We start from the raw sequence: 17,558 nt of genomic DNA, 5'->3' as shown, positions 1-17,558 counted from the left end.
ATTAGAAAAGGGCTAGATATTCTTAAGTATCAAATTATATAAACCTTATGAAAAGGTCAGGAGGCAAGACTAGCATGTCATAATTAGGGAAACAAGAGGAAGATCAGACATGAAGTACAGTATTTTAATTTTACATATCTTCACATCAATGTGTAAATGTGCCTTAGTCTACATAATGTCAACTTAATACCAACTACAGCTTACATCAAAGGATTTCAGAAGCCTCTGGAAAGGGATGTGTATTATAATGATATTATAAGTACTATAGGTAGAAGAAGAGAGGAAAGAATTAAATTAGCATCCAGATTATTGAACTTCATTTTATTTTATTCTGCACAATCAAAGCCTCAAGGAAATTTCTTGATTCATAACTTCTCAAATTAATACATCAATCTAGGTTCTACACAATAACTGAAGCTTGCTATTACCATTCCTGTGTAATATCAACCAGGAAGATAAAAACCAAATAGTCCAAGCAGATAAACTCTAAAATTCCATCTCCAGATATTAAAAACTGAAAATGTCTCTAGGTTCTCCAGTTCATCCTGCTTCATCATCTGCTTACTTCAAGCCAGCTCACCCTGGAAAACCTACTCCCACCCCCGTCTAGCATGGCTTCTCCTCACCTTTTCCACCCAAGGCTGTTTTCATCATTAGTCTTTCTGACAGAAGGAGAATGGAGAGATGCCTGTGCCTTAACCTAAAATATAGCCTAAGGAATAGCTGAAGTGTAAGCACTCACTCTTTTAAAAAATGAAATAAGGAAAGAAAAGAAATAACTAAGCTCATACCTAGGAGAAAAAGCATAGTAAGCACCCTCCCCCAAAAAGAGGTAAAAGAAAAGAACAAAATACGCCAGGGATCTGTCTGACTCAGTGAAAGACGTAATCTCTCATAATTATGTTTGTCATAGAAAGGGACAGAAAATAAAATCTAATGACTGAGTTCAGGATAATTAGTATAGTCAATTCATTGGATACCCATAACTCATAGTTAACATAACATTGATATTTTGTTTTTGTTTAAAGAAAGGTGTGGGAAATGAAACATGTAAGCAGAAAACCTAAATAATACATAAGGCAAGGGGCAATCTGTCAGCCTTAGCATCCAGAAAGCCAAAGGGTTGGTGCACTTATGAATGTTAAAAATTTTAATTGCCTGTAACCTGATGCCAACTTTTGTATGTTTTCTTGTTCATAGTACCAACGACACCAACAAGTACTTACTGAGCATTTGGCATGGGTCAGATACTGTTGCGAGCACGGCAGAGAACACAGCACTGAAGGTGACAGATGAGGCCCTGTCCTTATGGAGCTTATGCTCTGTCACAACAAGGAATGATAAATATGGTTGGACCAGAAAGCAAACCATGACTAATTCTCTGGGACAAAGAGTCCTGCCTTATAAGGCAGAAGCTTTCTTGCTACATTGCAATTTACAGACAGCTGAATATTTTCCAGTGGGAGAAACTCACTGGGGTGTGTTTAAGAGGTGGGGGGGGGGGGGGGGCTTTAAAGGAGTAGAATGGGAAATAAAAGGCAAATCTCACCAAGTCAGGGAGGAGAAAACATTCTGGTTCTTTGGACCCTGCCCATTCAGGAAACACAATTCATCTGTGGCTTTGGTACAAAAGAACTTGGTTAATATTACAAACTTCTAGGAAGTTCTACTGCATTCAGAAGTAAAATGGGAAGTAAACAATATTTGTCTTTGCTGTTCTCTGTCATCTGCCTCATTCACTATGTCTTCTTGTATCCTCTCTTTTTTCTCCCTTTTTCTATTTTGAGACTTTTTTTAATTTTCAAAAATAAATGTTTTAACTTACCAGATGCATGTAGTAAAAAAAAAGTACATTTTAATTTCCTGCATATTATCCCTCCTATCTTATCCTTATTAGTTTCTTCCCTCTTTCTCCATCACTCTATGGTCCCTGGCTTCTTACTATCCTTCTCTTTCTGACCACTTCCCTCCAATTCCCCTTCTATCATTTGCAGGGAGAAAAAAATGATCAGTAGCATAGGAAAAGATGGAGTCTAGTGAGACAAAGGATTGACAGTATGTTACATGTGTAGGTAAGTCCATTTTACATGGATTTGTCCCTTTGAGTATAAAAAAATGCTTTGTGTGAATAAATTCACTAGAACTAAAGTTGCTAGACATAACACTTAGAAAATTGTGAAGATAAAGATTTTTACATTTTTTTAGCTCTCTGGATATATTCTTTCAAAAATCCTTTTTGTATATATTGGAGGATTTACATGAAATAGAGAGGGAGAGGGAGAAAAAGGGAGGGAGGGAGGGAGGGAGGGAGGGAGGGAGGATGAATTAGCCCTGTCTTTTGCCTTTCATCAGGGGATCATTTTCAAATGTTTCTTTAAGCAGTGAGTCTGGCCTCTGCTAAAATTGCTTTCATTCCATTCCACATGCCTAGAACTCCTCACTTCACTATCCCCCAGCGAGGCTCCCTGCAGGGATATTGGGAATGAGACCATGGAAAAGACCAGGCTTGGAGTCAGACTAATTTACCCTGGAAGCCCAGCTTCATGTCTTATTAGCGCAGTGACCTCAGGCAAATTACTTACCTCTTTGAACAGTCTTCTTATCTGTAAAATGGTGCTCATAAAACCAACCACTTTATATTGTTATATGTATTTAATTATCTAATCCATAAAGGTATTGATTATACTATATATCAGATAGTTGCCATTTAATGAATAATATATATGATTTAAATATACATAAATACACACACACATATATATACACACCCCATGTGCTTATAATTTTCTCACATACCCAGGCAATTTACCTACTGTCCTCAATGCCATTCTCCTAGAGTTCTGCCCTTGAAGCATTTCTATTTTTCCAAAGTCACAATTAGCTAATGTATGAATCTAATTATGGAGAATGTGTTAATGAGAAAGGATAGGAGAAGAGAACAGTGACTACTGCCTGCCAGCTCAAATGCTCCTCAGTGGTAAAATATGGCTCTTGGAAACAAAACTGTACTAGAAGTTGCATGGGCCAGAGCAGTGACTCGCGGTGTGAATTTTAAGCAGCATCACCTAGAAGCTTACCGTAGTGGCTCTCGGTAACTCTAACTGCTTCTGTTATGTGTGCTGATACCTGGGCCCTCGATAATTTTTCAAAAAGGTTAAAAAAAACTTAAATGGATTGTGTGTCCTATTTAATATAAATTAAAGTATGTTCAGAGATATTGCATTTGCCCAGAACATTCTACAAAACATATATAGTTCCTAGGAAAATAGGGCCTTGGGGAGTGTCTTTGATAAAACAAAACCTAAAACACAATTCTCTTTCCAAGTCAGTATTTCTAGACCATATTAAGTTGACTTCATGAGATGTAACTACACATAGGAAGTCCTGCTTTGAAAACCCCCATCCAAAAGATCAAAAAAACCTGTGAAATTGGCAATGGCAAGAGTCAGTCACACCTTTGCCACACTAACAGGAAAGACTCTTAAGTAATGGACTTGGTGCCTGGCCATCCGAGTCAGCCACTTAGTCATTTTTCTAGATGCTATTCATCATTGAACACATTCCCAAATTTCATGTAACCTAATTTAAACATCTAACCGGCATTTCTGATGGGAATAAACATTCCATCAAAGTAAAAGTTTGACAACCCTGCCACCTAGTGGCTATAAAGAAAGAGGAGACGATCCTGATCGGGAAAAGTAGCTAGCTAGTTACTATGGCAGCAGACAATTTAATGATTATTAATATTATAAAATACTAACTCTAAAAGCAACCTTGATCTATTTTGTCTTTGAATTTATCTTGGTATCTACACAAGGAGGCAAAAAGACCTGCATTTGTTAGGTATATTTTCCTGTAATCTTGTACATTTAGCAAATTTTTACTAATCTTCAGAGATCAAATAAGAAAACTAAAGGTTGATTCATATTTTGACATATTTATGAGCCTTTTCCTTAATATTGTATCTACAGCCACATCCTTACCTGGTCTTCAGGTGATTTTTCTTATGTAACCCCCCATCTGGTCAGGCACTCACAGAGGCCCCCTTTAAGCTAGTAAAGTATCCTTAGTCAAAGGGTAGGTGTACTTTTACAAGCCAGTGGTTTTCTTTAAGAGAGGTGAAAAGGACACATGTAGAAACCCCTGTAGTACTTACCTGGAAGTAAGGACCACAGGGAACACTGCAGGAAGTCACAGGAACAGACAGGTCCACACAACACAGCACAACCTATTTCTGCCCTAAATATTAGAAGGTAAGGGTCCCCAGGCCTACTTAAACCTGACAGGCAAGACAGCACGAAGCCTGAAGTGTTCATCTCCTCTACCAAGAAAAGGTCTGACTCCTACCTGCTGACGTTTGAAGGCTAAATAATCCAAATTTTCCAGCTCCTTCCCAAGCTTCTGGTAGGTTTTCTGGAGGTCAGATGTGTTGGAAACATTTTTAAGAGACTCAAGTGTCCTTTGAAACTGAAATCAAAAGCAAAAGCAAATCAGTAGGATAGCAGCATAGTTTTCCTCAAATTCCTAACCAGCTAGTACTGAGAAATAGTTGACATTGAGCCTCAGTTTCTCCCACTCATAAAACAGAGATAATAAATGCTAGCTAATTGCTTCTCAATAAAATATTTAGAAAGTTACTATGAAGAATCAGAAACTGTACAAGCAACAAATTACATAAATGAAAGCCCATTTAGTCCTCATTTCAACAAAAGAGCATACTGGATTTTAAGAAAATAAAACTCTTCATGTCTTAGCATACACTGCTACTTTTAAAGAAAAAAGTGCAATGAATGTATAATTTCGAATCATAATAAGGAAGTATTAAAAGAGCTCTCACATTCCAACCATGGAAACAAATTTACGTAAAAGTAGCTGCTTGCCTCTTGTAGAAGCATCTACATAGAATAGGCACCCACTGAACTTCAGCCAGGAACATCTCTCAGACCTCATATTTTGAGAGGTAAAAAAGATTTTAAAAACTAACATTTTGACGCTTGAAGCATATGTAGTATGTTCAGCAAACATTTATTCATTTCTGTTTTATAACACCAATGAGTTATGAAATCAGTTCTGCTGAATCAGAATGTTTCTGTTCATTTTTAAGTCAGATACTAGATAAATACAAAGGAGACAAATTGCAGTGGGTCACAGAATATTTTTCTACTACTAAGTAATTAAGCAAAGGGAACTCACAAGAAATTAAATTCTTGGTTTATTTTAGTAAATTAGAACATACTTTGGATGATGATTGAAAATGTCAAGTAATGTCATTTGCAAGACATTTGCATTTTCTCTTTATGTTATTTATTTCCCATATGCTCACTGTGTGCCATTGGATAGATTTCTACATTCGATAGAGACTTCATCTTAAACACACCAGAACTCCACTGTGACTACGATGCTATGAGACAGGCTAATAGAATTTTACAGAATGTAATTAAGTTTCCGGGGAAATGATTCGACCCTTACTATTTCAAACTCTATGGAATAAGTCATATTATAATGGCATTCTACTGAATTAAATCCTCAATTTCATGAAAGCAACATATTTATCTCAATTCAAGGTGGCAGAAGAAAAAGAAGGGAAATAACAGTCCTAAGCTTCCACAGCAGGACAGTAAATTACATTCAACAATGTAATCTTTTAGAACCTACTATGTTCAAGGCACTATGAATACAAACACATTTCTTGTGCTAAATGAACTTATAGACTACAGGTGAGGCCAAACATGAAACTCACAAATGGGAAAGACTTTGACATTTGAGTGCCTGCTCAGTGGCAGGTACTTTGTGCTTTCCAAAGTAATCCTCACCAGAACCCCAGGAGCTCCTACTTCTCTATCCATTCTGCCTGCAAGTAAACTGGGACTGTTTCAACTGGTTCTTGACTACAGTGTTGTGTACTTTCTGCTTTGTCATTAACTCTAACATAAAACAGAGTGAAGAGAATGCAAAAAAAGAAATAAAAGCAACACGTGATGAAACAGCCAAAATGCAATGATATTAATTGAGAGACTCAGGCCACATTAAAGACAGAAGGGAAATTGATTAGGGCCTCAATTCACTGGAAGAATTTTCAGAGCCTTAAATAGGAGCCAGTCCCACCCATCGGTTTAAACATGGCCTAAGTCTGTTCATCTTCCCCTTCTGTAGCAGAGTAAATACATTTCTTTTAACATAATTTTAATGACCATTATACTAACTGTTTATTATGTGATCACTTCCAGGCCTTGCCATTCTTGGGTCCATTCTCACTATGTTCAAATCAAAATGATACCAGATCTAAAATTTTAAACAATTTATGTAATGTTATCTATAAGTAATATAAACTATTTACCAATCAATCTGTCCCCTAAGAAATATTAGCTTTACTTCTTAAATATTTCTTCCTCACATTTATATCTGTGAACTTTTATACAACTCTAAATAGAAACTTTACGGTTAACACAAGTTAAGAAACATAAAAAACAGTATTTCCAGATAATCTGTCCATGGCCAAAGAAAAAAGAGAAAATCCGGTAAGGATACATCACCACAGAATGTTTCCATTAAAGGTCAGAGTTTGCATAACGTGGAGCTGTTAGCTTGAACTTCCATTATCAGGACTTATATCATCTATTCATTGATACAAAATAGCTCAGAATACTCAAACTAAGATGATGCATTCATTCAGGTAGTTTTTTTATTTACAAAAACAAATGATTGTCAAGGAGAGGTCATACAAAATCCATAGAGTAACTCTGTGTTAGATCCCTATTAAAAGCCCCATCAACAGCTTCCCACATATACACTTAAGGATGCTAAAGAATGAAAGCCATAATTTTACCTTGCAGGTGAGACTGAACTACAAAAGATAAAAATAAGGCAATGGTTAAGGTGAGTTTTAGATTTTATGTAAAGAGATACTTGATATTGACTTAATTTGAAGATTTTCATTCCCATAGGCCACTGTGCTTGATCATTGAGAGAGGCCTCTGGAGACTTTCTACATCAGTTCAGTCCATTGTAATTTCACTATATTGACTATGTCTCAAAATAGCTTATCTCTCAGTTTAAGTCAGGAAAGGAAGCACAATTAATCCAAGAGATTTTAATATTCCTAGATTCTGCCTGTTTGAAGTTTTGAGTGGTAATTTAAAATAATTCAAGAACCCCAAATAATTTGTTGAACATTGAATCTATCTGGTGTTAATATTTTTAAACATTTTAAATTTTTTTAATTACAGTTTACACTCAATATTTTGTATTAGTCTCAGTTGTACAGCATAATGGTTAGACAATCATATACTTTACTAAGTGTTCCCCCAATATTTCCAGCACCCGCCTGACACCATACATAGTTATTATGCTATTGATTAGATTACTTTCCTGTACTGCACTTTATTTTTTATTTAATCTTTATTGTATTTTTCCATTACCATTTAGTTCCCTTGTACCCTCCTGCTCCCAGCAATCACCATACTGTTGTCAGTTTCTATGAGTTGTTTTTCCTTTCTGCTCAATTCCTCCACCTCCTAACCACCCCCTGCCAAAAGCTGTCATCCTGCTCTTCATCTATGAGTCTGTCTCTACTTTGCTTGTTAGTTCAGTTTGTTCATTAGATTCCACATGTGAGTGAAATCATAGACTATTTGTCTTTACCTGGCTTATTTCATTTAGCATAATGTTCTCTAGGCCCATCCATCCATGTTGTAACAAAGGGTAAAATTTTCTACTTTTTATGGTTGAGTAGTATTCCATTTTGTAAATGTCCCATCGTTGTTTTATCCATTCATCTATTGATGGAAACTTGGGCTGCTTCCGTGTCTTGGCAATTGTAAATAATGCTGCAATGAACATAGGGGTGCATATGTTTTTTTGAATTTGTGTTTGGGTTACTTTGGATATATTCCCAGATGTGGGATCACTGGGTCAAAAGGCAGATCCATTTTTAATTTTTTTAGGTATCTCTATACCGCTTTCCACAGTGCTTGCACCAGTGTGCATTGCCACCAACAGTGTAAAAGGGTCACTTCCCCTTTCTCCACATCCTTGGTAGTACTTATTTATTGATTTATTGATTATAGCCATTGTGACAGGTATCAGATGATATCTCATTGTGGTTTTTATTTGCATCTCTCTGATGGCTAGTGACGTTGAGCATCTTTTCATACATCTATTGGCCCATTTGTATGTCCTGTTTGGAGAAGTGCCTATCCAGGTCCTTTACTCATTTTTAATTAGGTTGTTGGGAGGGGGGTGGGGGAGAGTGATGAGTTTTGTAAGTTCTTTATAAATTCTGGATATTAACATCTTATCAGATATATTGGCAAATGTGTTTTTCCATTCTGTGGGTTACCTTTGTAGTTTGTTGATGATTTCCTTTGCTGTGCAAAAACTTTCAGTTTGATACAGTCCCATCTGTTTATTTTTTGTTTGTTTGTTTCTGTTGCCTGGGGATCTCCAATCCCCAATAAAATATTTTTATTTTATCCAATAAAATATTGCTATGAGCAACATCCAAGATTTTGCTGCCTGTTTTCTTCTAGGATTTTTATGGCTTTGGGTCTAACGTTTAAGTCTTTGATTCATTTTGAATTTATCTTCTGTGTGGTATAAGAAAGTGGTTATTTCATTTTTTCTATACATATCTGTCTGATTTTCCCAATACCATTTATTGAATAAACTGTCTTCAGCCCATTGTATGTGCTTGAACCTCTATAGAATATTAATTGACTATAAAGATATAGATTTATTTATGACTCTCTCTTCTGTTCCATTGATCTATGTGTCTGTTTTTATGTCAGTATCATGCTCTTTTGATTACTATTGCCTTATAGTATAGTTTGATATTAGGTAGCGTGATTCCTCAAACTGTGTTCTTCTTTCTCAGGATCACCATTGCTCTTCAGGGCCATTTGTGGTTCCATATAAATTTTTGAAGTATTTGTTCTAGTTCTGTGAAATATGTCATTGGAATCTTGATAGGAATTGCATTGAATCTACAGATTGCTTTGGGTAGTATGTACATTTTAATAATGCTAATTCTTTCTATGCATGAACACAGTATGTGCTTCCACTTATTTGTATCTTCTTCAATTTCTTATAATTTTATGACTACAGGTCTTTTAAATCCTTGGTTACATTTACTCCTAGGTATTTTATTCTTTTTGTAGCAATTATGAGTAGGATTGTTTTCTTAATTTTCCTTTCTGTTAGCTCATTGCTGGCATATAAAAATGCAATTGATTTCTGGATATTAAATTTGCATCCTGCTATTTTGCTGTATTAATTTATCAGTTCTAATAGTTTCTGGGTGGAATCCTTGGGGTTTTTCTACATACTATATAATGTCTTCTGCAAATAAAGACAGTTTTACTTCTTCATTTCCAATGTGGATGCTTTTTATTTCTTCTTCTTGTCTGATTGCTATGTCTAAGACTTCCAGTAATATTTTGAACAAGAGAGCTGAAAGTGAACATCCCTGTCTTGTTCCTGATCTTAAGGGAAATGCCTGCAGTTTTCGCACATTGAGTATGATGCTGGCAGTAGGTTTGTCATATATGGCCTTTATTATGTTTAGGTGTGTTCCCTCTAATCCCACTTTGCTGAGAGCTTTTATCATAAATGCATGCTGGATTTTATCAAATGCTTTTTCTACATCTATTGATATGATAGTGTGGTTTTTATCCTTCATTTTGTTTATGTGATGAACCACATTTATTAATTTGCGAATATTGTGCCAAACTTGCATCCCAGAATAAACCCCATTTGATCATGTGTATGATCTTTTTGATGCACTGCTATATTTGGTTTGCTAATACTTTGTTGAATGTTAGTGTCTATGTTCATCAAGGATATTGGCCTATAATTTTCTTTTCTTTCTTTGTAATATATCTGATTTTGGAATTAGGATAATGCTGACCTTGTAAAATGAGTTTGGGAGCCTTCCCACCTCTTGAATTTTATGAAACGTTTTGAGAAGGAGGTGTTCGTTCTACTTGGAATGTTTGGTAAAATTCACCTGTGAAGCCATCTGGTCCAGGGCTTTGCTTGTTTGGGAGCTTTATTGATTACTGCTTCAATTTTGCTAAGTGTAATCTGTCTATTCAGAGTCTCTGATCTCTCCTGATTTAGTTTTGGAAACAGTAATCTTTAAGGTTCCTGGGAGGAGATTAATGTAGCTTCCACTTACTCTTCCACCATCTTGGATATCCTATATCCTGTGTTAATATTTTTAACTAATCACAGACCAAACTGAAACCTGAAAAAAGCCCAGTAAATAAATCTGAACCCCCAAAACCAAATTATGTTCCAAAACTGTCAAAACTGAATATTAAAATGGTCTATTTTCTGAGAAACAAATGCAAAATCTGTTCTATTTGACTGGCTTATCAAATATCACAGGGTAGATAAGAATGAGAAGATGTAAACATTATCCCTAGCCCAAAATTTGCCATAAAAATAGGTGTTGTAAACACCCCCACAGTATTTTCTCATCAGTTCCCTTTCTGCTCAAGTTCCAATTCAAGGTGTCAGTGCAGGAAGATCCTGAATTCACCTCCTCCCACAGACACACTGAATCTACAGCTATATATGGAACAATTTCCTATGGAAAAGTAATCTGATGGAGAAACTGTTTCGCCTCAGGTAAATGAGAGGGAAACCACACTGAAGCAGGTAGAAAAAGTGGAGACATGATTTTGCTCCTATACCCCACCCCAATGGAGCAACCCACCATTAGGAAGAAATTCAAAAAACAGAGCATCTCCCTGGGGAGTGAGGGTTTCATATACCACATCAGGTACCCCAGCTTTTAAGATGGGCAACTGAGATGTAAGCCTCCAAAACACTTGGCTTTGAAGACCAATGGGGCTCACATCCACCAGACTCATGGGGCTGTACCAATACTTACACCAGACAAAATAAACTTTAAAAACAAAGGCTACAACAAGATACAAAGAAGAAACAAAGAATTCAATTTCTGTGTATTTATCTAAAGAAACTCAAAACACAATTTGAAAATACATATGCACCCATATGTTCAATGCAGCATTATTTACAATAGCCAAGATATGAAAACAACATTAAGTGTCCATCAATAGATGAGTGGATAAAGAACAACAGTACATATATACAATGGAATAATACTCAGCCATGTAAAGAATGAAATATTCCCTCTGCAACAATGTGGATGGATCTAGAGGGTATCACACTGAGTGAAATAAATCTGACAGAGAAAGACAAATGTCATATGATTTCACTTATATGTGGAAGTTAAACAAAATAAACAAAAAAGAAGCAAACTCACAGATACAGAGAACATTTTGATGGTTGTCAAGATGGGAGAGAGTTTTGAGGTGATAGGTTAAAAAAGGGAATGGATTAAGAAGTACAAATTGGTACTTACAAAATAATTGTGGTTGTAAAGTATAGCACAAGGGATATAGTCAATAATGTTGCAATAACTATATATGGTGTTAGGTGGCTACTAGATTTATCTGGATAAATCACTTTGTAAGTTATATAAATATTTAAGCACTATGTTGTATACCTGAAACTAATATAATGTTGTATTTCAACTGTAATTGAAAAATTTTTAAAAGAATATAATAAGAGACAAAGAAGGGCATTATATAATGATCAAATGATCAATCCAACAAGAGAATATAACATTTGTAAATGTTTATACAACCAACATAGGAGCACCTAAATATATAAAGCAAATATTAACAGAACCAAAAGGAAAAATAGATAGCATTACAATAGTAAGAATCCTTAATATCCCCCTTACATCAATGAAAGATCATCTAGACAGAAAATCAATAAGAAAACACCAACCTTAAATGACATGTTAGACCTTATGAACTTTAAAGACATATAGACTAGTCCATCCAAAAGCAATAGAGTATACATTCTTCTCAAGTGCACATGTAACATTCTCCAGGACAGATAACAAAGAAATCAAAAGATAAATCAAAAATACCTTGAGCTAAATGAAAGTGAAAATACAAAATCCAAACCTATGGATGCAGAAAATGTAGTTCTAAGCAGAAAGCTCATAGCAGTAAACGATTTTCAAGAAAGAAAAATGCAATAAATTATTTTTGAGAAAAAAATTCAAAAAAATTAACACTATTCATCAAGGAACTAGAAAAAGAAGAACAAACAAAGCACAAATTTAATAGAGAGAAAGAAAAAATATCATGGAAAAAATAAATGAAATAGAAATTAAACTAAAATGACAATGGAAACAATCAATGACTAAGATCTGGTTCCTTGAAAAGATAAACAAAATTGAAAATCTCAGCTAAGCTCATCAAAAAGGAGACAAATTTTTCAAATAAAATCAGAAATGAAATAAGAACCATTATAAGTGATACCACAGAAATACCAAGTATCATAAAAGACTACTATAAACAGTTATACACCAACAAAAAGGAAAATATTCAAGAAATAGATAAATTCTGAAATATACAACCTTCCTAGACTAAATCATGAAAAACAGAAAATCTGAACAGACCAATTACAAGTAAGGATATTGAATCAGTCATTTTAAATCTCCCAAAAATCAAAAGTCACAGAGATAATAGCTTCACTGGTAAATTCTACCAAACTTTCAAAGGAGATTTAATCTTCTCAAATACTTCCAAAACTGGAAAAGAGAACATCTCCAAACTCATTTTATGAGGACAGCATTATCTGGATACCAAAATCGGAAAAGGACAACATAAGAAAGGAATATCATGGGCCAATATCCCTGATAAATATAGCTGCATAAATTCTCAACAAAATATTAGCAAACCAAATTCAAGAATGCATTAAAAGCATCATACACCATAATCACATAGAATTTATTCCAGGAATGCAAGTGTGGCTCAACATCTGTAAATCAATGTGATACACCACATTAACAAAATTAAGGATACAAATCATATGATCATCTCAATAGACAATGAAAAAACATTTGACAAAATTCAATATCCATTCATGATACACATTCTCAACAAAGTGGGTATAGAGGGAACTTAACCTAAATGTAATAATAGCTATATATGTTAAGGCCATAACTAACATCATACCCAACAGTGAAAAGATGAAAGCTTTTCCTCCAAAATCAGGAAAAGACAAGGTTGCCCACTTTTGCCACTTTCCTTTAACTAGTATTGCTAAGTCATAACCAGAGCAATCAGGTAAGAAAAAGAAATAAAAGGAATCCAAATTAGAAAGAAATGAGTTAAACTGTCATTATTTGCACATGATGAAATTTCACATACAGAAAATCTTAAAACTCAAAAAAAAACTGTTAAAATAAACAAATTCAGTAACTTTATGGAATATACAATAAATATACAGGAATTTATTGTGTTTTTATACACTACTAATGAACTATCAGAAAGAAAATTATGAAAACAATCCATTTACAATTGCATCAAAAAGGATAAAATACCTACAAATAATGTTAACCAAGGAGGGAAGAAATGCACACTGAAAACTATAAAACACTGATGGAAGAAACTGAAGACAAAAATAAATGGAAAATGTTCCATACTCATGGATTAAAATAATTAATACTGTTGAAATGTCCATACTACCCAAAATATTCTAAAGAACAAACAATGGAAGTGGTTCGTTCACTTTCAACAAACAAAGGAATTGAAGTGATTCAATGGAATCACTATCAAAATAACACATCTTCACAGAAATAGAACAAACAATCCTAAAATTTGTATGAAACCACAAAAGATCCCAAATAGCCAAAAAAAGAGAACAATGTCGGAGGTGTCACACTCCCTGATTTCTAACTGTATTACAAAGATATAGTAATCAAAACAGTATAATATTGGCATAAAAGAAGACATATAGATCAATGAAACATAACAAAGAGCCCCAAAATAAACCACACATAAATGGTCAATTAATTTATGACACAGAGGCCAACAATATACAATGGGGAAAGAACAATATCTTCAATAAATGGTGTTGGGGAAACTGGACAGCCACATGCAAAAGAATAAAACTAGACCATTACCTTATAACAAAAAATTAACTCAATATGGATTAAACACATGACTTCAAGACCTAAAACCATAAAACTCCTAGAAGGAACCACAGGCAATAAGCTCTTTGACATTGGTCTTAGCGATAATTTCTTGGTTATGGCAACAAAAGCAAAAATAAACATTAAGGACCACATCAAACTAAAAGGTTTCTTTATGACAGAAAAAAATACCATCAATAAAATTAAAAGGTAAGTCACTGAATGAAAGAAAATATCTGCAAATCACACATCTCATTGGTGATTAATATCCAATAGATATTAAAGAACTCATACAACTCAATAGCAAAATATCAACTTAATTTTAAAATGGGCCGAGTGTATGAATAGACATTTCCCAAATAAGACATTCAGATGGCCAGCAGTACATGAAAGATACTAAACATCACTAATCATCAGGGAAATGCAAATGGAAACTACAAGGAGGTATCACCTCACACCTGTTAAAGTGGCTACTATCAAAAAGACAAGAAACGAGTGTTGGCAAGAACATGAAGAAAAGGGAACCCCCATGAACTATTGGTGGGAATGTAAACTGGTGCATTCACTATGGAGAACAGTATGGGGATTCCTCAAAATATTAAAAATAAAACTGCCATATAATCCAGCTATTCCTCTTTTGGGTATTTATCCAAAGACCACAAAAGCACTAACCAGAAAAGTTATCCATACTCTATGTTCATTGCAGCATTATTTATAATAACCAGGATATGAAAACAACCTAAGTATCTATCAACAGACAAATGGATAAAGAAAATGTGGTATATGTATATAAAGGAATATTATTCAGCCATAAAAAAGAAAATTGTGCCACTTGTGATGACAGGGATGGACTCTGAGGGCATTTATGCTAAGTACAATAAGGCAAACAAAGACAAACACTGTATGATGTCATTTATATAGAGAATCTTAAAGCCTGGAGATCTGGGGTGTCAAATTCGTGTTCACCAGGCAGCCTTGCGGTTGCCTTCAAAGGGCTAAATATAGAGCTCCTTGCCCCTAGTTAAGAAGTAGTTACACTTACACAGTCCTAAAATTACATCCAGCCCTTTGAAGGCAACCACGAGGCTGATGTGGGCCCCAGTGAAAATAAGTTTGACACTCCTGCTGTAGATCTAAGAACTGGTCAGCGATTGCCAGAGGCAGTGGACAGGTTGGATGAGTAAAATGAGTGAAAGGGGTCAAAAGATACAAATTTCCAGTTATAAAATAAGTATGTCTAGGGATTTAGTGTACAGCATAGTAACTGTAGTTAATAACAATGTGTTGCAACCTGAGTTGGTAAGAGATATTTTTGTTTGTTTTAGAGATGAAGGTGGGTTTATTTTTTATTATAAAATAATGAACCTCATCAGAATCTTAAAGAAATGGAATATTTCACTCAGAAGAGATACCAGATACAAAATTACATGTGTTTGAACCTAGTCCTGTCCTCTCTCCTCTAAAGGCAGAGGTGTGAAGGAGACTGTAGAAGCAACCAAGCAACACTGTAAAACAAAAACTTTAAATACCTATAAATATGATTGAAACCTAAGCTTATTTTGCTTTTCAAAATTTTTAATATATCAAAAGGCCTGTCTTAGTGACATGCTAGTCCCCCAGAAAATAACCCAACACCCCCTTGCCAGTAACATACATGCTCAAGTTCACCCACCAACTCATATTTCTAAACCCCTTTGCATGCGTCAGGTAACTGCTGCTGCTGCTCTAATGTGCTTCTTCCCATTAACTGACCAGTGTCCACCCCCTCCAGAAGGGTGGGCATGGCACAGAGAAACCCTTAAATAGTAGTAAGGGTTTAACAGCCCCTAATAGCCAGCTTTTCAAGCACTGCCAACCTCAACCCTCAATCAAAAGGAGTCTTCTTTCTAACCAGACTACTCACCTCAAATTTGGCCCCTGTTAACCAGAATGGTTTTACTCCTTTAGAAAAACCACACACATATGCACACCCATATATAAGTTTTTATTTTTGCATTTAAATATATAAATACTACTCTGATTTGTGCTATAAATTGAGGACCAAGCAATGAGAACTTTTTCTTCTAAGTTAGGACTATCCATCCTATCCATTTAGGCTAAGCTTGTCCCCAGATGAGGGTGGTTAACCCCAGGCCAGGGAGGCACAGCAGGGTAAGGGGGCATCTTCCTGCCTGATTCTCACACTTCCCTCTCTCTTAAGCCTCACTTTAACTGGAAATCTGGTTATAAATTTTTAAGAACTGGAACTTCCCACCAAGAAAGAATTTCTAACCTAACCACAGAGTAAGCACAGCCCCCTCTGATCCCCTTCAGCTACCTCGAAGAAGAATAAGGTCCTCCTCCTTACTATGCTCATTGTCTGGATAGCTATGCCTGTTGGACAAACATCTGAACATCTGATTAAGTGAGGCAGTGGTTATGTTTCCCCATCTCCCCTCCCTACTAACACACTAGAAAGCTTCATTGATGGGGGGAGTGTGTGTGTGTGTGTGTGTGTGTGTGTGTGTGTGTGTGTGTGTGAAGAGATTAAGAACTTGACCCCTCTAATCTGGCCAAAGAAAGCAAGAGGTATTAACTGGACATGAGAAATAAAAAAAAGCACTTGATATTCTACCCTTTGCATTACAGCTATTATGACGATTGAGAGGGGGACAAGAGTAGAAGCAGGATGAAGAATTAATTAGAAGGGGTTCAATGGCTGCAAGTCTCATCCACTTAGTTTTTTACAGAAAGGGCTCATCAGGGAAGGGAAAAGGAAGGGAGGGGAGGGAAGGGGCTGGGAATGCAATTCAAATGTTCAGTTCTCCCATCCTCAGCTTTGCTGCTAAAAGAGGTCTTAAAAGTTCTCATCACAACAAAAAAGCTCTGTAGCTATGTATGGTGACAGACGTTAGCTAGACTTATTGTGATTATTTCGCCATATAGAGGCTAAGGCAAAATCAGGTTTACAATTGTTTGTATGGAATACAAAAATTAATAAATAATATAAGAATAAACTGTTTCATGGACTCACAACTGTAAGCCTACTTTTGCCCCACCCTGTATACAAATATCAAATCATTGTGTTGTACATCTGAAACTAATATAATATTACACATCAACCATACCTCAGTAAAAATTCCTTTTTGTTCAGAAGAATACTAATCCACCAAACAAAATAGAGTCCATGACTGCTAATCTTTCATTAAAATAACTGAACATCTGGTGGATTGACCTTTTTATTATATAATGTCATTCTCTCTTGGCAGTTTTTCACTTAAGATCTATTTTGTCTAAGTATAGTCCATGTTCTCTTTTGGTTACCATTGGAGTGAAATATCATTTTTCATCCCTTACTTTCAGCTTACATGTGTCCTTAAATCTAAAGTGAGTTTCTTGTATGAAGCATATAGTTGGGTCTTGTTTTTTTGCCCATTCAGCTGCTTTGTGTCCTTTGATTAACAACCTAATACACTTACATTTAAAGTAGTTATTAAGCCCCAGCTGGTGTGCCTCAGTGGAATTAGTGCTGACCTGTGAACCAAAGGGTCACTGGTTC

At 35.4% G+C, this 17,558-nt stretch overlaps 1 protein-coding gene across 3 annotated transcripts in view; it reads right to left on the bottom strand.

Annotated features, from left to right (window-relative positions):
• CTNNA3 (catenin alpha 3) overlaps window positions 1-17,558 on the bottom strand; it is a 1,497,017-nt gene that overhangs the window by 1,352,244 nt on the left and 127,215 nt on the right. For all 3 annotated transcript variants that reach the window (XM_028513307.2, XM_036026899.1, XM_036026898.1), the window contains exon 5: window positions 4,348-4,467. In XM_028513307.2, the coding sequence (XP_028369108.1) occupies window positions 4,348-4,467 (120 nt within the window). The remainder of the gene's footprint in view (window positions 1-4,347; window positions 4,468-17,558) is intronic.

The sequence above is a fragment of the Phyllostomus discolor genome, chromosome 5 (assembly GCF_004126475.2).
Source record: "Phyllostomus discolor isolate MPI-MPIP mPhyDis1 chromosome 5, mPhyDis1.pri.v3, whole genome shotgun sequence".
In the NCBI taxonomy this organism is placed as follows: domain Eukaryota; kingdom Metazoa; phylum Chordata; class Mammalia; order Chiroptera; family Phyllostomidae; genus Phyllostomus; species Phyllostomus discolor.
The sequence above is the reverse complement of the archived record's forward strand: the minus strand, read 5'-3'. Positions and strand labels throughout refer to the sequence as shown.